This window comes from Heloderma suspectum, chromosome 1 (genome assembly GCF_057233095.1).
Source record: "Heloderma suspectum isolate Gila_16-S chromosome 1, 16-S_ref, whole genome shotgun sequence".
Taxonomy (NCBI): domain Eukaryota; kingdom Metazoa; phylum Chordata; class Lepidosauria; order Squamata; family Helodermatidae; genus Heloderma; species Heloderma suspectum.
In genome coordinates, this window is record NC_139458.1 from 390,753,669 (window position 1) to 390,777,425 (window position 23,757).

General features: G+C 45.8%; 1 protein-coding gene across 1 annotated transcript in view; it reads right to left on the minus strand.

Annotated features, from left to right (window-relative positions):
* The window catches only part of GALNT14 (polypeptide N-acetylgalactosaminyltransferase 14), a 409,305-nt gene that overhangs the window by 65,884 nt on the left and 319,664 nt on the right, over positions 1-23,757 (minus strand). Inside the window, exons 4-5 of the mRNA XM_084832560.1 lie at positions 15,663-15,730; positions 15,242-15,307 (exon numbers count right to left, since the gene is read on the minus strand). Of these exons, the coding sequence (XP_084688686.1) occupies positions 15,242-15,307; positions 15,663-15,730 (134 nt within the window). The remainder of the gene's footprint in view (positions 1-15,241; positions 15,308-15,662; positions 15,731-23,757) is intronic.

Here is a 23,757-nt window from a genome sequence, read left to right on the forward strand (position 1 = left end):
ACTTGGCCCAAGGTCGCTACGTAGGCTTCGTGGCTGAGCAGGGATTTGAAATCTCCAAGTCCTGCCTGTCCAAGTCCAGCTGCATGACACTATAGAGGTCCCACTGTGAATGAGTTATGGAATGATCAATTGTTTCTCCCTCATAGCCAGCCTGAACTGAATTATGTACTCAAGTCAGTATTAGACATGCACACAGTGTCAGGTTAATCAGTTCCCCTAATTAAGGATGCTTATGGAATCTCCTTCTACTGGATCCCACCAGAGTTCACAATTCCACATTTAAACCTTTGGTTCCATCATTCTTCCAGATTCTTGCATACTGGAAGCAAGAGGAAAGAGACTACCCAAGTTTCCTCTCTCTCTTCCAGCCAGCACTACAGCTCTTGCAAAAGAGCGAGGGGATTACTCTTTTTCCCCGCTCTCCCAGCCTGTGCTCTGCTGGGAGTCGCGGGCTGGAAGAGAGGGCGAGTCATCCAATTCTCCATCTTTACTCATGAGCTTTTACTCATTTGTGCTAGCATGAGTCATTAAAGAAAAGGTTGGAGGGAATACAGGAGGAATGGATGTGAGTAGCATAGGAAGAGGTAAGAACAAAAAAGTGAATGACTACAAATGGCAGAGGCCAAGTTTTGGTTTGTCTGAGGTAGCAGGGGCTGATGCCTTCAGAGAAAATAATGACCCGGAAATCTGTGAGCAGAGAAAGGAAGGCTCTCCAGACAAACTTTTATCTGCAGAGGATTAGCCATGTCAGGCTGTAGTGAGCTAGTCAGTTACCATGGCTATGCAAAGCCCTAAGAAAGAAAGAAAAAGTAATCCTACTGCCTTTACAAAACTATGCATTGGAATAGTTTTTAAAATATTTTTTAAATTGTTATTGTGTGAGGGAATATGTGTGAAATGTATTCTGCTACCACCATCCTGAAATCTGGAATTCTTGCTAGAATTCAAAGGCAATGGAACAGAAGGGATGTCTGAACATCGGAACAACCATGGAGTGGAACTGAGGGAATCCACCCATCAACAGTTCTAGCTAAACTTTCATGGACCCCCAAGTTCTAGTGAAATCAACAGGATGTGATAGTGGCATCCAAATTGGGTTGCTGCACATTTAAATGAAAGTGAAAACTGGAGGCAATTTAAAGCATAACATGGGCGGAGAGGGGTGGGGTGCTGAACACATGCATTTCCTGGAACTGCTTCACCCATCGGTTTGTTTTCTCCTGTGGGAAGAAAAAACAGCTGGCGAGAAGCATCTTTGAGGAGGAGAAGTGGTCAGGGCATGGATTCAGAATCCTCCTCCTGCCTTCCCATGCCGCACTTTAAATTGCCTCCCAACCCATCCCTCTTTGGGCAGGAAATTATAAATCAGCACAACCCACATTCTGACACTTTGGGTGTCTGGTTTGCCCCTCAGAGTAAATTCAAACTTTTTCCCCCCACCATCATAACAAAATTCATATATCTCACTGCCAATTGTGAATAGTGCAAGCACATCGTGATGGCCAGCTGTCTCCACAATTCACACAGAACTGGGGGTGGGGAAGGACATAATCCTTCCCCATTGGCTGCTTCTCTCTTTTCTGCAGGGAAAATGAACGATTCAGATGCAGGGAAGGCATTCGCCACTGACAACACAACGTGTATTTTGCTATTTAAACTTGGGGGCACGTTTTTGGTATCCAAGTAAGGTGTAATTTGGTTCTTTCTGCCAAGTCAATGTATTAAAGATTTGGTTGTAATATCTGGAGAATGCCTAGAGCAGCTTTCCCCAATTTGGTGTCCATGCAGGCTGGAGATGATGGGAGTTGTAGTCTAACACATCTGGAAGGCACCAGGTAGAAGGCAGACTTAGAAGAAGGTGGGTGACTTAGGAGTCTATGGCTGTCAGGGGAGGCATTGGATATGTTTTAGCAATACTCACTTTCTGTTTCCCCTAATGTGAAGTAGACCAGATTGGCAGAATTTGGTTACTGAAGGGTGTTGATTTCACAGTACACTAACCTACGAAAATGAATTTCCAGCAGCAGTAATAGAAATTTCAGGTAGGGAAAGTAATAAAGGCTGCCTGAAGACTAGGAATGTCAACAGATTAAAAGTTTTCCCTGAAAAGAAAACTCATTTAATTCTTGGGCGCTAACTGATTAATTTGCCAGTTAAAACCAATGTACAGAATATCTAAATAAGATAAGTTCCCCTTAACTAATAACACAAATAATTACTTTTTTTACAGTCACCTTAAAGAAATTATCTCTGTCAAAACATGCCTGCTTAGCAGCAATTTCGCAACAGGCTGATATGACTGGGAAGTGATAAAGGGAGGGTCATGCACCCAACTCAACAGTGGTCTCCCAGGAATCACAGCAGCTGCTTCACCTCTGTGCTGCAGAAATGGTGGTGGGGAGGGATGGAAGGTGATGAGGAAACAAACTTTAGGACAGGGGTGAGCAGGTACCCTAAAGCAGAGATGGGCAGATGGCAGATAGGGATGGACAGATTACTTACCATTCATTCCGTTGTCTTTTCCACCCCAGGAGGAGGTGATCTGTTCCTCCCCCCTGCCTCAGAATCCTCTGGAGTGGCTCCTCTCCGGCAGGATTCCGCAGAGCCACACACCAGCTCCGTACCGCTGGCGATACGGTAATGGCGGCTGCCGTTACCATATTGCTGGGAGACACACAGCCGCAAATGTCATAGTGGACGCCACTTGCAGCCATAAAGTCCTGCGTTTAACCTAAATGTGGCCGTAAACTGCTGCAATTAGGTTAAACTACGGGCTTTACAGCCACAAGTGGTGTCCACTATGCCATTTGTGGCTGTATTTCTCCCAGCGAAACGTATCGCCAGCAGTCCGGAGCTGGTGTGCCATTCCGCCTGCAATTAGGGATGGCAGAGAATTTCTCCACGAATCTCCGGGAGGCCAAATGCCAACGCATCCGGCCCCCCGAAATTGGTGGGGAAATTCTCCGCCCCCCCCCCGGAGATGGAACTTACCTCCTTCGAATGTTCCTCTCGGCGGCGGGTCCTGGTGGCGTTTCGGCGGCGTTTTGGTGGGGGCGGGGGCAGCGGCCGATCTTCCGACCGGCTGCCGCCGCCGCCATTACAAAGTAAAGTAAAAAAAAAAAACCACACACGTGATAGGCTACGTAACGATTTATGTAGCCTATCACGGCTAGATTTTCAAAGTCAGCCGTGATAGGCTACGTAAATCTTTACGTAGCCTATCACGGGTGACTTTGGAAAAAAAAAATGGGCGTACGCAAATGGCGGCGCCCATGGGCGCCGCCATTTGCATTGCTTGTTTGGGCAGGGGTAGTCTAAGTAAAGATTTACGTAGACTACGGCGAAAATACGGGCAACGCTATTTGCGTTGCCCTTATTTTCGCTGTAGTCTACGTAAATCTTTAATTAGACTACCCCTGCCCAAACAAGCAACGCAAATGGTGGCGCCCATGGGCGCCACCATTTGCGTATGTGTTTTTTTTTTTTTCAAAGTCACCCGTGATAGGCTGCGTAAAGATTTACGTAGCCTATCACGGCTGACTTTGAAAATCTAGCCGTGATAGGCTACATAAATCGTTACGTAGCCTATCATGTTTTTTTTGGGGGGTTACCATTTACTTTTTTTATTTCGCAGCCGGGGAGACGGGGCGCTCCCCCCCGGCCTGAATTTCGGTGGCGAGGGATGGGGCGCCTCCCCCCCAGCCTGAATTTTGGCCGGGAGGGGCGGGGCGCCTCCCCCCCACCAAGAACTTCGGGGGGAGAACCGAAGCACCTCCCCCCCACCACGAAGCAAGCTGCAGGACCAGGTAAGGGACTTTCGTCCATCCCTACCTGCAATCCTCCTGGAGAGGGGGTAAGTGATCCCTTCCACTGTGGATTCCGGAGGCTAGATTCCAAAGAATCCAGCTTCATTTGAGTCCGCAGCAGAATTCTCCAACACCCCTAATGGCAGATATAGATCTCCAGCTGTTTTGGACTTCAACTCCCAGCATTCCTAATCCACTGGCCATGCTGACAGGGGCTTCCTGGAATGAAGTCCAAAACATCTGGAGATCTACCTTCTGCCCATCCCTGCTCTAGGGTACCTGTGAGAGGAAGATGACTCATCTCATTATCACCCAAGTCTCAATTTTCCTTCTCATCTGGTTTCCACAAAAGCACAGTGGGAAAGGATAGGCTGTAGTGTGCTAGTGAGGGGAGACAGCCTCCATTCCCTGGTGCCATCTTGGGCCTGATATTCATGTTACTCCAGAGGTGTAAAAACTATTGCCACACCAGCCCAGGAGTACATATAAGAACATAAGAAGAGCTATGCTGGATCAGACCAAGGGTCCATCAGTCCAGCATTCTGTTCATACAGTGGTCAACCAGCTGCGTGTGGGAAACCCACAAGGACATGAGCACAACAGCACCCTCCTGCCCATGTTGCCCAGCAACTGGTGTAAATAGGCATGCTGCATCTGATATTGGAAGTAGCATATTACCAACTGTACTAGTAGCCATTGATAGCTTTATCCTCCATTAATTTGTCCAATCCCCTTTTAAAGCCATTCAAAGTGGTGGCCATCACTATATCTTGTGGAAATGAATTCCATAGTTTAACTTAGAGCTATGTGAAGAAGTCCTTCCTTTGCCCCACCAATCTCCCACCAATCAGCTTCATGGGATGACCCTGAGTTCTAGTATTATGAGAGAGGGTGAAAAATGTCTCCCTATCCACTTTCTCCTATCCATGACAGGAATCCATTCTGCACTCCCTCACCATGACAGCAGTGACCTTTTTGAAACTGGGGTAATGCTGAGATGGGGAGGGGGCTCAGAATGACTCCTCCCATGTGATTCTAGGCTTCTCTTGTTAACCCAGTAACACACGAAGGAATACAGCTGCAGCAGTTCCTATACCACCAGAATAATACATCTGCCTGCCAGCCTGGTTTTCTTGGAAGAAATTTGGAGGGAGAAGAAAAGTCAGAACACAGAGGGAGAGGAGGGTTCTTCCTCTATGTGATGCAGCCTAGTTTAAATCTCCCTTCCTGTCCAGAAGGAAGATAAGCAGCATGGAGAAAATGCAGAGGTTCCAGCATTCCTCGCCTCAGTATTGTACTCAACTCTACATCTCTACTTTTTCTGAGCTGTTCTTAAAAGGTTGCAAGGAAGAGACAGAGGCAGGGAGTTGTTGTGAGTGGGGGGGGGGGGACAATATCTAGCTTGTCATGAATTTACCATTAGTTTACTGTAATGTCATACACACATGCAATTTCATAAGGAATGAATCTAATTAAAACTAGTTTAAAACCTGTGATTAATTTATTCCCCCTGATAAATGCAGATTTCAGCTAACACAGAATGCCTACACACAGGAGTCAAACCAAACTTAAGGACAATTGTGTGGTGGGTGAGTGTGTGGGGATTCAAGCCTCAAGTTAGAACATAGTCATTCTTCTAATGCCTGAACCAGAACCGAACTGAATGGGACATCAGGCTCAGATCATGCTATCCGCTTCCAAATGCCCACCTCTGCCAGACCAGTGGTAGAAACACTGAACAGCATGTTGCATGTAAAATTAGGGCTAAGAGTGCCCTAATGAGTGGTATGGACTAGAATTGATTTAGGGATAGGGATGTCCCGGGAGTCCGAGAGTGGGGTAGAGTCCAGTGGACTTCCCCACTTCCACTCAGCTTCCAGACTCCAGTCCGCGGAAGCCACTTACCCGCCCCTGTTTGGCTTCCTGGATGAGACACTGGGCGGTTCATGGGTGCCCGACAAATGGTGCATGACATGCGGCTGCCTGACCTCTCAGTGAGCTGCCATTTTGCATAAAAATGGCAGCTTGTTGTTTTACATAAAAGGCCTCTTATGCAAATGGCGACCATAAAGCGGCCATTTATGGAAGATTACAGATGTGAATGGAACCGCCTGGTGGCAAGTGCAAGGAACTGAACAGGGAACCGGACAGCAGTGGTCCAGAGAGCAGTGCATGGGGCGGGTGCAGGGTGGTTCATCCATCCCTATTTATGGATGGGTGAAGAAAGTTTTGCTTTCTCCCACATGTGATTTTTTCAAATCCTGAACACTTTCTCTCCCAAATATGAAATTTGCTAACTTTAGTAAATTCTTATAAAAAATAAACTGAAACAAAATTCTCACCTATCTGCACCAATCAAATTGAACATTTACAGCTATTCCCAACACTGAGAGAGGACCATATTGCACAGGCCTGCCCTGTAGCTGTTAGAAATGAAGTGCCTGTCAGAAATAAAGAGGCAGCAACCTAATTCAGCATCACTAATGAGACTGAATACAACAGGGATTCAAACCCAGACATTTAAGAGCTAAGCACTCAAAGCCCTGGGCCTGGATTGACAAATTGGTCAGTTTTGGTTTCTCCCACATTCATTTTTTTCTTAATCTCAGGCTTTTTTCCATCCTGAACATGAAGAAACATTTTGCACATTTTGTTAAATTCTTCTCAAAATCAAACTGAAATGAAATTCTCACTCATCCCTAAATGAATGCGGAGAGAGACCGTAGTACGAAATGATTAGGATTTTTTTGCTCCTCATAAAGCCTGCAATCCTGTTTCAGTGATACTTTGGGAGTGTGGTCTGCAGATAGGGCAGAACTGTTTATAGGTCAAAATTAGGCATGGGGTGGAGAATATAGATAGGGAGACTTTTTTCTCCCTCTCTCATAATACTAGAGCCCGGGGTCATCCCATGAAGCTGACTGCTGGGAGATTCAGGACAGATCAAAGGAAGCACTTCTTCACACAGCGCACGGCTAAACTATGGAATTCAGTTCCACAAGATGTAGGGATGTACGAAGGTCCCTTACCTTTCACGAAACTTGATTCGTGGTGGGGGGGAGGCACTCCGTCCCTCCCCCCAAAATTCTGGCCACGGGGGAGGCGCCCTGTCCCTCCCCCCCCGAACTTCTGGCCGGGGGGGAGGCGCCCCATCCCTCCCTCCGCGAATCCTTGCCGGCCGGGACGCAAATGGTGGCGGCCGTAGCCGCCGCCATTTGCATCCCTGCAGTCAGCCGTGATAGGCTATGTAAATGTTTATGTAGCCTATCACGGCTGAGTAAAACAAAACAAAACCGCGTGTACACAAATGCCGCCATTTGCATTCCTTATTTTGGCACATGTAGTCTATGTAAACATTTACGTAGACTACGGCGAAAATAAGGGGAACGCTATTTGCGTTCCCCTTATTTTCACCGTAGTCTATGTAAATGTTTATGTATACTACATGTGCCAAAATAAGGAACGCAAATGGCGGCACCCATGGGCGCTGCCATTTGCATACATGTGGTTTTTGTTTTTTTGTTTTTTACTCAGCCATGATAGGCTATCACTTTTTTTGGTTTTGTTTTTTTTTTACTGGAAATGGCGGCGGTGGCAGCCGGTCGGAAGACCGGCCGCCGCCGCTGAACCGCCGCCGGAGGCGCCGCTACCAGGGACATTCGCACAAGGTAAGTCCCGTCCCGGGGCGGGCGGGGGGGCAGACTGTTTCACCACCAATTTCAGGGGGCCGAATGAGCTGGCATTCGGCCTCCCCGAGATTCGTGGTGAAATTCTCTGACATCCCTAACAAGATGTAGTGATGGCCACCACTTTGGATGGATTTAAAAGGGATGGACACATTCCTGGTGCCCAGACAGCAGTGGTGGTGAGGAGGAGGAGGAGGAGGAGCAGTAGATGTCATGGCCTACTTGCTGGCTCCCTGTCAAGCAAGCAAGTGGTACCAATGATGAGAAAGAGAATGAGGAGCAACAGTAGCTGATGGCAATGGTGCTAAGATAGACTTGCTGAGGGACGGGGCCCAAGGTGGGGTGTCTTGCTCAAGGGCCCTCCAAAACCTGGAGCCAGCACTTAATTTGTTTATGTACAAAAAGAGAACTGGGGAGGGGCAGTTCACTCCAGAGCCCCCAAACAGGCAGTAATATATTGGAGTTACATGAATTGTCCCCTCCAAATATTTCACTGATTCACAAGGATATCCTGATAGTCAGCATAGCTCTGTGCCTCGCTTTATCTTTGCCTAAACTGGGTGAAGGAGAGTGTCAGCATTTCTCCTATTGTGAAGCTTCCACTTTATCATTTAGCCACAACTGGGGCTGGCTCCTTTAACACAGGACCATCTTTACTTGTTACTTATGATTTTAAACTTCCTCCATAAAAATAAATAAGCATTACACATATAAAATTGAGTGTTTATTGATTATTTAATTCAAGGCAAGCTTTAATATGACAAAATGTATATCCTTCACTGGGCTCCTCTCACTTTCACAGATTAGTAATTGTGATGGAGTGTGACTTTGCTACTGATTCAAACTGGCTCAGAGAGGCACCCTGACCAGTAACCAGCTGCAAAATTGTCCCAAACCAGAATACTTGTAATCACAGCTGAATCACAGCAGCAACTGCACTGGAAGGAAGGAACTCATTCAGCTTTCGGTACACAAGTCACTTCTGCTTTAGAAAGTGCAGTTTGCACTGTTTTAGAAAGTGCAGTTTATTTGTCATTGCAACATCCATGTGAGGAGAAGATTACTATTATTTATGTATCGATAGGGAGCTCAGGCTGAGAAAAGAAAGCATTTGTCCATAAATATTACGTGAATCTTTAAATACAGTGGTATTTGAACGCAGCTTTCTTTCTGGACAGGGGCAGGCAACATTTTGGGACCTATGGGCACATTTTGGCAATTTGAGAAACTGTCATGGGGACCACCACAAATTGGCTGCCATGGATGGTGTGGTTAGTCACAAAAGACAAGGCAAAGATCAGTGTACAATCTAAGAGCAGAGCACACAAAAAAAGAGTGCCACACAGTGGGGGCTGAAGAGAAATCAGTGACATATAAAATGTTCCATGTGTGTGTGTGTGTGTGTGTGTGTGCGTGCGTGCGTGCGTGTGTGTGTTTGAGTTTATTTTCCAGTAGGGATGGGGGAGAAGTCCTCCATGGACCCCAGTGAGGCCGTATTCAAAAGAATCCGCCCCTCGAGAATCCGTGGAGGATCAGAAGACTTACCTCCACCTCCATGACAAATCCTCGCTGGCCGGATCTTCCCTGCCGGCCAGCTCTGAACTGCCAGCGATACGGCCACTATCGCTGGTGGGCCGGATTGACTGCGGCCGCAAATGGCGTCTGGGATGCCATTTGCAGCCGTAAAGGCCTTAGTTTAAGGTAAATGCAGCCGTAAATGGCTGCATTTACCTTAAACTAAGGCCTTTACGGTTGCAAATGGCATCCTGGACGCCATTTGTGTCCGTGCTTTTAATTAACATGATAGGCTACGCAAATATCTGCATAGCCTATCACGTAAAAGCAGAGACGTCCCTGCGTCCTCCCATGGAGTACAGGTAAGGGGATTTTGTACACCCCTATTTTCCAGTAACGTTCATATTTTCATATAACTAAATTTGCGTACAATTCCAGAAAGTAAAAAAACCTCTGCTGCGGAATCCTTGAGTTGAATTCATAGAACTCTGAAGTCATCTGAATCTGTTTCAGATGTCTCTGACATCCCTAGTGTAGAGGAGCCAGGGCTCACAGGGACGCAGTACTAGCATTTTTTCATTAGCAGGGATGCTGATGTCATCTGCCACCCTCTCAGACTTCCCTGTTCCCTCTGAGCTTAGCTGCTATCCTCACTAGGGGTGCATGAAATCCACTTACCTATCTGTTCCGGGGCATCCGTGGGGGGGGGGGGCGATCCCTTCCTCCCTCCAGAATCCTCCCCAGCCAGATCCGCTCCATGGTGAGTCTGTTGAGCTGCCGGCCAGGCCCGTCCACAGCTGGACTTCCGTCCGCTGCCGGTCTGTGGATGCAAATGGCCTCTGGCGTAGCCGACACCATTTGCGTCACTGCTCTTTGCTGTGATAGGCTACGTAAAGTTTTACGTAGCCTATCATGAAAAGGGTAGCGACGCAAATGGCATCCACTATGCCATTTGCGTCCCTGCTCTTTGCCGTGATAGGCTACGTAAATATTTACGTAAATATTTACATAACCTTTCACGAACAGAGCAGGGACACAAATGGCGCCCGCTACACCAGACGCCATTTGCGTCCGCAGACCGGCAGCAGCCAGCTGTAGACTGAAGATGACGGACACGGACACAGTCGGCGACAGGTAGGGTCCGTCCCGACCAAAGTTCGTGGGGTGGCAGGGGGGACTAGTCTGTTTCGCCACGGACTCCGGGGACTCATTGGAGTCCGTGGTGGATTTCTCCACCATCCCTAATCCTCACAGTACCTGGGGGAAATGAATTTTCCCAGCAACAATATATTGTTACCTCCTGTAATGCAAAGTACAAAGGGGCTGGCTTCAGGCATTATCCAACACTGCCAGTCCTTGAAAAACCTGTTGTGCCAGCTTATACTATTGGCATTGTGCTCGAGGTTGCTTACATCAACGCTACATCAATTGTGTAAGCAGGGCAACAGCATTGGATACTGCCCTTGATCTTGAATGAATGGGCGATTAAGATCCATCGCTTTACAAAAGACCTGCTCCTGGTGGAGAGGAAAAGTGCTAGAACTGATTTGTTGATATGGATCAACACCACTGTCTGAATTTTTGGACTCTCCTTGCAGGCATGGCAAGGGGGACTGTCATGAAGACCACCTGCACTTCAAAATTTACCATGACACCACTGATCCCACCCCACTTTGAGCACTGCATACTAAACTCTAAAGGGAGAGTGAATAAAAAAGGGAGCACACAAGTATCTGCCAGAAAGCTCTCTGCATTTCTCTGCCTACTAAGATTCCAAGAAGCAGGAGCCACAGAGGGCAAAGAGTTGTCAGAGGATTGGTTAGTAATGGAATTAGGGGAGGTCAGCGGAGCAGGACGCTGCAGCAGAGTAGGAGGCTGTTGTGATGATGGCAGGGCAGAAGAAGGAGAGAGGTGCACAACTGGATTCTTAAAAGTTTTCATCTGATTTGTGGGCAGACAAATTCGAGGGGGGGGGGGTGTCACTGAATTTCTCCAGAGGGAGGAGAAATTCTCCAAGATTTTCTCAGGGATGGGGATTCACCATTAGGAATTAGGTATTAACTTAGCTTCTTCTTTTTCTCTAAGGCCTTTTTTTATTGCTGCTGCTGCAAGTGGAAACAACAGCAACTGTGCTGGCAGCCTAAGCCCCATTTTGAATCCTCCACAATGCCCCTGCCTAGTGTCATCCCGGGGCACCATGGGGTAAGTAATGGCAGCTGCCACAAAAAAATGGTAGAGAATATTATTCTGCAATGTGGCCTTTTTTTCCTTCGGGGATGAGAAAAAGAAAAAAAATAATTTTGGCCTAGGGTCCATGTAAAACTGTACACATTAATATATGTATCTCCCACATTACCTTAGCTGTTTGCTAATGTTCCTGCAACTTTTTTCTGTGTCGGCCAAATAAACTAGCAAATAGACTGAAGCCTGTTTCAGTTCTAAGGAACTGATGAATAATTCTGATGAACTATTTGATGAATAATTTTAAAGATTTTTCTGGCTGCGTAATGCTGGGAGTTGTAGGACTTTTTCCTGTCTAAACATGCATATGATTGCACCCTTAAGATAGTTGTATTTTAGTTTACATCCTTTGCACCGACATATCTGAAAGTTATCTCAAATGCATTTTTAGAATTGGATGGAATAGCATTTTTTTATTCATTTACTTGTGGAAATAATTGAGGGAATGTAATTGTTATAGCCCCTTCATGGATCACTGCCTTGTTGTGGCGAAGGGGCTTGCATAACTCACTGAAGCCATAAGCTATGCCGTGCAGGGCCACCCAAGACGGACAGGCCATGGCAGAGAGTTCTGACAAAATGTGGTCCACTGGAGAAGGAAATGGCAACCCACTCCAGTTTTCTTGCCAAGAAAACCCCATGGAACGTATCACAAGGCTAAAAGAGATGACGCCAGAAGATGAGCCCCTCAGGTCGGAAGGTGTCCAATATACTACTGGGGAAGAGCAGAGGGTATTTCCAAGTAGTGCCAGAAAGAGTGAAGCGGCTGGGCCAAAGCCAAAAGGACACTCAGCTGTGGATGTGTCTGGTGGTGAAAAGAAAATCCGATGCTGTAAAGAACAATATTGTTTAGGAAACTGGAATGTCAGATCAATGAATCAAGGTAAGCTGGAGGTGGTCAAACATGAGATGGCAAGATTGAACATCGACATCTTGGGAATCAGCGAACTAAAATGGACAGGCATGGGCGAATTTAATTCAAGTGACCATTATATCTACTACTGTGGGCAAGAATCCCTTAGAAGAAATGGAGTAGCACTCATAGTCAAGAAAAGGGTGGGAAAAGCAGTACTGGGGTACAACCTCAGAAACAATAGAATGATCTCAGTACGAATCCAAGGCAAACCATTCAACATCACAGTAATTCAAGTCTATGCCCCAACCACTGAGGCCAAAGCAGCTGAGGTTGATTGGTTCTATGAAGACCTAAAACACCTTCTAGAACTAACAGCAAAAAAATATGTCCTTTTTATCATAGGGGATTGGAATGCTAAAGTAGGAAGTCAAGAAATCACCGGGATAACAATCAAGCATGGCCTTGGTGTACAAAATGAAGCAGGACAAAGGCTAATAGAGTTTTGTCAAGAGAACATGATGATCATAGCAAACACTCTTTTCCAACAGCACAAGAGGCAACTCTACACATGGACATCACCAGATGGTCAATATCGAAATCAGATTGATTATGTCCTTTGCAGCCAAAGATGGAGAAGCTCTATACAGTCAGTCAAAACAAGACCTGGAGCTGCCTGTGGCTCAGATCATGAGCTTCTTGTTGCAAAATTTCGGCTTAAATTGAAGAACATAGGGAAAACCACTAAACATTCAGGTATGACCTAAATCATATCCCTTATGAATATGCAGTGGAGGTGACTAATAGATTTCAGGGATTAGACCTGATAGACAGAGTGCCTGAGGAACTATGGACAAAGGTCCATAACATTGTTCAGGAGGCAGCAACGAAATCCATCCCAAAGAAAAAGAAATGCAAGAAAGCCAAGTGGCTGTCTGATGAGGCTTTACAAGTAGTTGAGGAAAGAAGGGAAGCGAAAAGCAACGGAGAAAGGGGAAGATATACCCAACTGAATGCAGAGTTCCAGAGAATAGCAAGGAGAGAAAAGAAGGCCTTCTTAAATGAACAATGCAAAGAAATGGAGGAAAACAACAGAATGGGAAAGACTATCTTTTCAAGAAAATCGGAGATCTCAAGGGAACATTTTGTGCAAAGACGGGCATGATAAAGGACAAAGAAGGCAGGGACCTAACCGAAGCAGATTAGATTTAGAAGAGGTGGAAAGAATACACAGAAGAACTATACAGGAAAGATCTGAATGTCCCTGATAGCCATGATAGTGCGGTCACTGAACTTGAGCCGGACATCCTAGAGAGTGAAGTCAAGTGGGCCTTAGGAAGCATTAGTAACAACAAAGCTAGCGGAGATGACAGTATTCCAGCTGAGCTATTTAAGATCCTAAAAGATGATGCTGTTAAAGTGCTGCACTCAATATGCCAACAAATGTGGAACACTCAACAGTGGCCACAAGACTGGAAAAGGTCAGTTTACATTCCAATCCCAAAGAAGGGCAATGCCAAAGAGTGTTCAAACTGCAGCACAATTGCACTCATTTCACATGCCAGCAAGGTGATGCTCAAAATCCTACAAGCTAGGCTTCAGCAGTATGTGAACCGAGAACTACCGGAAGTACAAGCTGGGTTCTGAAAAGGCAGAGGAACTAGAGATCAAATCACCAACATTCGCTGCATCATGGAGAAAGCAAGAGAATTCCAGAAAAACATCTATTTCTGCTTCATTGACTACGCTAAAGCCTTTGATTGTGTGGATCACAACAAACTCTGGCGAATTCTTAAAGAGATGGGAGAACCAGACCACTTTACCTGTCTCCCAAGAAACCTGTACCAGGGTCAAGAAGCAACAGTAAGAACCAGACATGGAACAACCAATTGGTTCAAAATTGGGAAAGGAGTACGACAAGCCTGCATATTGTCGCCCTGATTATTTAACTTATATTAAATTAATATAATTCTTCATCATGAGAAACGCTGGGTTGGATGAATCACAGCTCAGAATTAAGATTTCCGGGAGAATTATCAACAACCTCAGATACGCAGACGATACCACCCTAATGGCAGAAGGCGAAGAGGATCTAAAGAGCCTCTTGTTGAGGGTGAAAGTGGAGAGTGCAAAAGCTGGTTTGAAACTCAACATTAAAAAACTAAGATCATGGCATCTGGCCCCATCACTTCCTGGCATATAGAAGGGGAAGAAATGGAAGCAGTGACAGATTTTATTTTCTTGGGCTCCAAGATCACCGCAGACGGTGACTGTAGCCATGAAATTAAAAGACACTTGCTCCTTGGGAGGAAAGCTGTGGCAAACCTAGACAGCATAGTAAGAAGCAGAGACATCACCTTGCCAACAAAAGTCCACATAATCAAAGCTATGGTTTCCCCAGTAGTAACGTATGGCTGTGAGAGCTGGACTATAAGGGAGGCTGAGCACCGAAGAATCGATGCTTTCAAACTGTGGTGCTGGAGAAGACTCTTACGAGTCCCCTGGACTGCAAGGAGGTCAAATCAGTCCATCCTAAAGGAAATCAACCCTGAGGGCTCATTGGAAGGACAGATACTGAAGCTGAAGCTCAAATATTTTGGCCTCCTAATGCGAAGAGAAAACTCCCTGGAAAAGACCCTGATGCTTGGAAAGACTGAAGGCAAAAGGAGAAGGGGATGGCAGAGGATGAGATGGCTAGATAGCATCACCGATGCAATGAATATGAACTTGAGCACACTACGGGAGAGAGCAGAGGACAGGAAGGCCTGGCGTGCTATGGTCCATGGGGTCACGAAGAGTCGGACACGACTTAACGACTGAACAAAATTGTTATAGAGTTTGCAAAAATTTAAATGATGACAAGATCTCAGTATGAGCTCTGTTGCCAGGTTGTTGCTTCCAGATTGTTGCCTATTCTTGGATCAGTGCTCTCTCCTGAATGAACACAGACTTTCAAACTATACAGAGCTCTACATTAGGTAGATATATACAAGTGTATGAGCCAGCTACAAAAGAGTATATAAGCCAAGCACGCTACAACCACAGCACCCAAATACAGCCACTTCTTTCTTTAAAGCCATTCATTTTGCCCTTTCCCTCACTCATTCCCCTTCACCGTGGCTTGGCCACCAAGCTCTTACCTTCCCTTTTTCTGTTGCGCAAACATTTCACCTTGGGTAGCTTGATCAGCAAACGGCAATCATCCGCTTTGGAAACACAAACAGAGATCAATGTTATTTCATCTATATTTCTTTACTTTCAGAGGCTTTCAGGATAGCCAGCTGGCAAGAGGGAGGACAGTAGGTGAGTATTAAAGAGTTTGACAATGTACACTTAACTCCTGGTGAAGTATGAGAAGTTGAAAAGGAGTATGAGCCATCAGGCAGTCAAGGAAGGCCAGTAATAATAACTCAGGAGAACCTCTGCTCCTCCTTCGGGGGCTCAATTTTTCAGCCTCAGAAAAGGTCTCCACCACCACACACACACACGCACCCATATTCTTCCACACACCATTTCCCCCCATGCCCCTCCCCCCATTTTAATCTCAAGGAAGTCACTTACGATCATCACTGAAGTCATCCACCAATATGATTTCATGGACCAGACGCACAGGGGTTCGGTTCAGGACACTGAGGAATCACAAAGAGAAAACAGATGACAGGATTTCAGCAAACAAACAAAACCCGGAAAATCACATGATGGACACATTTTGCCTCAAGAAGTGACTATTGGGGGAGGGACTAATAAATGTACTAGTCAGGCATTAGCATCTGAGTGAGAGGAACAAGGACAGGTAAGGAGAAGCAGATGGGGAGGAGGTGTAGCAGTGGTCCGCAAAGATAACATCCCCCTGAGCAGACTCACTGTGAAGGAACTGGCTCACATTGAGTGTGTATACCTTGGCTTCAGGACTACGGACAGATTGGGGATTCTGTTAGTGTACTGGCCACCCCATTGCCAGCGGAGTCCCTAACTGAGCTCACAGAGCTGGTCTCGGAGCTGGTGTTGGACTCACCCAGGCTTTTAGTCCTGGGGGACTTCAACATCCCCCTCGGGTCCAGCTTGCCAAGTGTAGCTCAGGAGTTTGTGACGACCGTGACAACCATGGGCCAGGTGGTCAAGGGGCCAACACATGCTGGATCTGATCTTCTGCTCCAGTCAGGAGAATGATCCATGGGTGGAGGCTCTATCTGTCTCCACGCTATCATGGCTGGATCACTGTCTGGTCAGGGCTGGTATCACGGCTAATACCCACCTCCACAGGGGTGGAGGACCAATTAAGATGGCCTGCCCCTGAAAGCTGATGGATCCATTGTGATTCCAAAATGCCTGGGGGGGCGTTTTCTTGGCTGGTGCCGACGATGACCCTGTCGAGTCCCTGGTCTCTGTGTGGAATGAAGATCTGACCAGAGCTATTAACATGATCGCTCCTAGACATCCTTTCCTACCTGCTTCCAAACAAGCTCCATGGTTTACAGAAGACCTGAGGGAGTTGAAGCAGCAAGGATGACGTCTAGAGCGCCAATGGGGGAAAACTTGACTTGCATCCGATAAGACGCGTCATAGGGATCATTTGAAGACCTATGAGGTGGTGATACGTGCAGCAAAGAGAGCTTTCTACTCTGCACATATCACCTCTGCAAACTCGCGCCCGGCTGAGCTGTTCAGGGTGGTTAGGGACCTGAGTCAGCCCCCCTCCCCGAATCTGAACTTAGAACCTTCAGTAGTTCGTTGTGACACCTTTAATAGTTTTTTGTGGATAAAATCTCTTGGATGCAAGCTGCCTTGGACATTGTCGTGGGGACAGAAATCAACAGTGGGGTTTCTAGCAACTCTGCAAAACTGGATCATTTTCAGCTTGTGACTCCTGATGATGTGGACAAGCTGCTTGGTTTGGTCAAAAAGACAACTTGCCCTCTCAATCCCTGCCCATCCTGGCTTGTAGTCCAGGGAGGGGAGATGGTAAAGCAACTTTTTCTGAAAATTATTAATGCCTCCCTAAGGGAAGATAATTTTCCATCATGTCTAAAAGAAGCAGTCGTTAGACTGCTTCTGAAGAAGCCTACCTTGACCCTCTGGACTTCAATAATCATAGGCCAGTAAGTGATCTACCATTTTGGGGCAAGATAATTGAGAGGGCAGTGTCCATTCAACTCCAAGCAGTCTTGGATGAAACTGATTATCTGGACCCATTTCAAACCGGCTTCAGAGCAGGATACAGAGTTGAGACTGCCATGATCACCTTGGTGGAAGATCTTTGCCTGGGAACTGATAGGGGGAGTGCATCCCCTTTGGTTCTTTTGGATCTCTCAGTGGCATTTGATACCATTGACCATGGTATCCTTCTGGATCGCCTGAGGGAGTTGGGGGTTGGGGACACTACTCTGCAGTGATTCCGCTCCTTTCTCTCAGGATGGTTCCAGATAGTGTCACTTGGGGATAGTTGTTCCTCAAAAAAGGAACAATTATGTGGTTCCTCAGGGCTCTCAGGGCTCCATTCTATCCCCGATGCTGTTCAATATCTACATGAAACCACTGGGAGAGATCATCAGGAGGTTTAGGGCTGAGTGTTATCAGTATGCTATTTCTCCTTAACATCTTTATCCAAGGAAGGTATGATTCCTCTGAATGACTGCCTGAAGTCTAGGGTTGGCGGAGAATTTTTCCCCGAAACTTCAGGGGGCCGAGCGCCAACGTGTTCGGCCCCCCGAAGAAGTTTCGGGGAGAAATTCTCCGCACCCCCCCGCACCCCGCACCCCCCCGGGACGGGACTTACCTTTCCCGAATGTCCCTCCCGGCGGCGGGTCCCGGCGGTGGTTCGTCGGGTCTTCGTCAGGGGCGGGGGCGGCAGCCGATCTTTCGACCGGCTGCCACCGCCGCCATTCCAATAAAACTAAAAAAAAAAAAAAACGCCCCCGTGATAGGCTACATGACGATTAACGTAGCCTATCACGGCTAGATTTGCAAAGTCAGCCATGATAGGCTACGTAAATCGTCACGTAGCCTATCACGGGTGACTTTAAAAAAAAAAAAGCGTGTACGGCTAATGGCGGCCCCCATAGGGAACCGCCATTCACGTTCCTTATTTGGTCGCTGTAGTCTATGTAAAGATTACGTAGACTACGGTGAAAATAAGGGCAACGCTATTTGCGTTGCCCTTATTTTCGTCGTAGTCTACGTAAAGATTTACATAGACTACAGCGACCAAATAAGGAACGCGAATGGCGGCTCCCTATGGGGGCCGCCATTTGTGTACGCGCTTTTTTTTTTTTTAAGTCACCTGTGATAGGCTACATGACGATTTATGTAGCCTATCACGGCTGACTTTGCAGATCTAGCCGTGATAGGCTACGTTAATCGTCACGTAGCCTATCATGGGGGCGTTTTTTTGTTTTTAAACTTTTTATTTCGCGGCCGGGTGAGGCGAGGCGCCTCCTCCCCGGCCTGAATTTCGGCCGGGCGAGGCGGGAAGCCTCCCCACCGGCCTGAATTTCGGCCGGGCGAGGCGGGAAGCCTCCCCCCCCGGCCTGAATTTCGGCCGGGTGAGGCGGGAAGCCTCCCCCCCCGGCCTGAACTTCGGAGGGAGAGCAGCGAAGCGCCTCCCCCCCACCGTGAAAAGCTGCGAGACCAGGTAAGTGACTTTCGTGCACCCCTACTGAAGTCAGTAATGGGCTGGATGAGGGAGAACAAGCTGAATCCAGGCAAGACAGAGATGCTCATCATGAAGGGTCCTAATTCAGGCATTAAGGTATGTCAACCAGTTCTGGATGGGGTTGCACTCCCCCTGAAAGAGCAAGTTCATAGCTTGGGGGTGCTTCTTGACACACCCCTGCTCCTGGCACCCCAGGTGGAGGCAACAGTGAGAAGTGCCTGTAATCAACTTCAGCTGATGCGCCAGCTACGCCCATTCCTGGAACATGTGGAACTGGTAACGGTGGTGCACGCGCTGGTAACCTCTAGGCTTGATTTCTGCAATGCGCTGTACTTGGGGCTGCCTTTATATTTAGTTCGGAAACTTCAGCTGGTACAAAATATGGCAGCCAGGTTGGTCTCTGGGACATACTGTGGAGACCATATTACACTGGTTTTAAAATCTTTTCACTGGCTGCCAATTTGTTTCTGAGCAAAATATAAAGTGCTGGTTCTTACATGGTCTAGGTCTTCGGGAGCGCCTTCTCCCTTACATCCCAGTCCACCACCTAAGGTCCTCGGAGGGCTCTCTGCTGTAGCTGCCTAATGTGGGACTGGCAGCCACGTGCCAGAGGACCTTTTCCTCTGCCACCCCTCAGTTGTGGAATGACCTGCTGGTTGAAAAGCGCCTGCTGACCTCGTTGAAGGTTTTTAAAGCAGGCATTAAAGATGCTATTATTCCGGCAGGCCTTCCCTTTTTAGAACTCTCGTTCCTTTCACTGACTTTTGTATAGTGTTTTAAGCAGCTGTTTTAAGCTGTGTTTTATTATTGGATTTTTAAAAAATTGTTTTTAATTCAAAGTTGTTTTTAGTTGTATGTTTGTATATATTGTACATATGCTTTATGTAAATGGTTTTTAAACTTTGTATATTGTATTTTAATGTTTTAACTTTTGTAAACTGCCCAGAGAGCTTCGGCTATGGGGCAGTGTAGAAATGTAATAAAAAATAATAACATGGGGGGGGGGGGAATAATCTCCATTGGATAGCATCAGAAGCTATGACAGTATTGAATGGGCGTAGGCAGTCTGGTGCCTTCCAAATGTTTTGGACAACAACTCCCATAATCCATTACTATTGCCCATGTTGGCTGGGGCTTATTGGAGTTGTCATCCAAAACATCTGGAGGCAGTGGAGGCTGGTGGCTCCGATGTCAGTGGGGTGGTGAATCCGCTCAGGGTTTCAGTCAGAACCAGCCAGAGCTCTAATGGAGCTATCCAGGGAGCTCCTTTAGAGTTCTGACTGGTTTTGACTGAAACCCTAAGCAGATTCACCACCCCACTGACATTGTAGCGACCAGCCTCCAGTGTCTGGAGGACACCAGTTTACTTATCCCCAGTATAGAAGGACAGACTTTCTGTTGCTTTCACTGCTACAGCTTAGGCTTTCAAATGAGCATTATGCCAGGTTTACTTGGGTATGGCTATTATCCCCTGCTGCTCGCTAGGCCTAGAAATTCCACCCCAAATATGAGGTACCACCAATCTTGCTTGCTTCAAAACCTTCCTCAAAACCTCCTTTTCCATATGACAACTGGCTTATCCTCTTAATTTTTGTTCCCAACTGTTGTTGTTGTTGTTCAGTCGTTCAGTCGTGTCCGACTCTTCGTGACCCCATGGACCATAGCACGCCAGGCCTTCCTGTCCTGTGCTCTCTCCCAGAGCGTGCTCAAGTTCATATTCATTGCATTGGTGATGCTATCTAGCCATGTCATCCTCTGCTGTCCCCTTCTCCTTTTGCCTTCAGTCTTTCCCAGCATCAGGGTCTTTTCCAGAGAGTTTTCTCTTCGCATTAGGTGGCCAAAATATTGGAGCTTCAGCTTCAGTATCTGTCCTTCCAATGAGCCCTCAGGGTTGATTTCCTTTAGGATGGACTGATTTGACCTCCTTGCAGTCCAGGGGACTCGTAAGAGTCTTCTCCAGCACCACAGTTCGAATCCCAACTGTAAGCAAGCTTTAAGTTACATATCAAAGCATTTGCCCACATTCGTTATTCCAAGGGCAGGCAACTTTTTTGGATCTGTAGGCATCTTTGGCAATTTGAGAAACTGTCCTGGGCACCACCATAAAATGGCAGTTATGGGAGGCATGGCAAAGAACAGATAACCCACCCAAAAGGCTAAGCACAAAGCAGAGGTCAGGTCTGAACCCCAACACACAAAACAACTGCTTTTAACCCACAGTTTTCAGCCCCAACAGAAACCTATTTCCCAGCAACCCCAACTGCTGGTAAAAGGTGTCCAGTGTGTGTGTGTGTGTGCGCGCGCGCGCACATTGGTGACTCCAGACACCACGTTTCTTACCCCTTCATTATTCCTTGTCTTTCCTTTCTTTCCCTCTGTTGTTTCCTTCATTGTCTTGGCATCTGGGGGACAGAAACCTGTGTATTCCTGCCTATGTTACTGTATATGACATCTTGCACACTGAGGGTGCTGTAATAACTTAAAAAATCAATAATAATTCAGCTTCAATGGTCTGGCCATTAACCCCACTGCTTCATAGTCTGAAGCTCCCTCATAAACCAAGAGGAATATATCGGTCATGAAGCCACGAAGAAAGCACCCTGGACTACTGTGCAATAAAATCAGCAAAAAGGATAAAAAGATGAAGCAAATATGGCAAAGTTATGTGAATAGTTTCCAAGTTCCTACCACATAGAGTGCAAACAGAACAATGATAATGCTACACAGACATCATATTTATGTTCCTGTGGCTGTCAGCATCAAAAGGCAGCAGCGATATCTGAAAGAACTTCTAAGAAAATATTGTTATTTAAAAGGTTGACCTTTGTAAGTAGAAGTAATGTCAGCTTTAGGAACAGACAATGTTAATGAAGAGCAAGGTTTTTTGGACATCTTTAATTATAGGTTGCTGCAACCATTATCATTGTAAACACTTACATTACATGATAATTTAAACCTGGTTTTTTTTTAGCCAATGGATTGCTTGAATATTCTATAAAGCACTGTAATAAGATGGAGCTACCCTTGAGCCTATAACTATTGTATTTCACTGAATCTAACAGCACAGTCTTTACTTATTTACTCAAAAGTAAGCCTCATTATGTTCAATGGGGTTTAGTCTGCCACTGTAAGTGAGTACATCTGTGCACATGTACCTGGGAGTAAGTGTAACCCACTGGTATATTTTTCTGTAAGAATTCTGAGTGGGAATATTTCTGCACATGCTCAGTAAAGGAGTGAGATAGGTAGTGACCACCATTTTAGGCAGTTAATGAAATGCAGGTGGAAGAAGCTTGCCTTCTCCTCCATGTAAGACCCTGAACCCTTGAGACAGGTTAGTAGGGAAGTTTCCTTTTGAATTTTTTTTAAGAGTCATGTTCCCCCCGCCCAAACACTATTAATTCCTTGTTGTTTATGTTCTTTTATATTATATAAAGGGCTGTTTAACAAGTTGTTCCTGTGTTGCTGGATTCTGCTCCATTTTGAGAAGATTGCTGTGGAGCTGGAGTGAACTAAGTAGGGACTGTTTTCTTTCTTCAGCCAGCAGAACAATCAAGTGTTAGAGAGAAGTTTTATTTATATTTTTGTTGTGGACTCAAGCTAAAAGACAGAATTTGGGGAGGGCTGTGCTCTGTTTTATTGTTTTGATAAGTGATTTGTTATGCATGTAAAATTATTACATGTGCATTATTGTTTTTAATTAAGAAAATAAAATGATATATGTTAATTTTCTCTGTACAAGGTCTTTGCTGTGAGTCTCTTTAGAGACCCTGAAGAAAAGTGTTACATAACCTCCACTGAACACACTGGGGCTTACTTCTGAGGAAATATGCATATGATTGCTCTGTGAGGTGTTTTCAAACATCACAAAGAGACAAACCCTGAACACAAACTTGAACATAGTCTGCGCCTCTGCGGTCGAAGGTCATACATTTCTGAGCTTGTCATGTGATTCACAGACACACACACCCAAACAGTGTTTGACAGCATGTGCACATTTTTAAAATGTGAATGAAAAAATGTGTACTTTTGAAAAATGTGCACAAACACACTTTAATCAATGGGATAATGCATACATTTCAAAGATGCACATAACCAATGCATACGTTTGAAAAAATACGCACAAAATATGCACAAATTTTCATGCAAACAGAAAACAGCAAAATTTGCAATCTGATGCAGACATGAGACAGAACAAGCTTTGAAGGAGAATTTTGAGAACTTCAGTGAACTCGAGTTTTACTTGTATGTCTATCCCTAGGCTGAAGGGACCTTCACATATTTAGCTCAATCCTTCTGCACCGTAGATTTATAAGCTAAGCACAGAGGAACGACCTCATATCATCAGCCCCAATACTACCGAAGTGGACTAAAATGCATCCACTTCCTCCTCCTCCTCCTCTAAGAAACAAACAAACTTGTTTTGAATAGAATTATTTGGCATGGAATTCCAAATGTTGGCATGGAATTCTATTAAAGAGAAGTGATAGCAAAGAAATGCTTCTCCCTTCTTTCACACAAAGCTCACATTTATTTCTCTCTCACACACACACACTCTCTCACACACAGAGTGAGATTTAGATGTGCTGTTCCCACTTGTCAAGTTCTCTTTTAATTATTATTATTAATAGGTGTGTTGATTCTGAAAGCTTTTTAAAAAGACAAAAAGAAAAAAGAAAGGAAGGCAAGTGCAGGAGCTGAGTTCAGCAAATTACTGCAACGGGGTATGTCAGAATAGGGAGATGGGAGAGCAATATCACGCTTGGCGGAATATTTAACAGGCGCCGATTGCCTGGAAACTGAAACGGGTAAAAATGAAAGGAAAAACAACAAGAAAAAAATGGTAATGAATCAACAGAATTAAATGAGAAACAATAACCTTTTACCTGGATGTTGATATGTTATCTGTATAACTGGGAAATAAGAATGGTTTGGTAGTCACTAACAGCCAAACTAGATGAAACATTGGGAATCCATTATTAGATTATAAGAACCTAAAGGGAG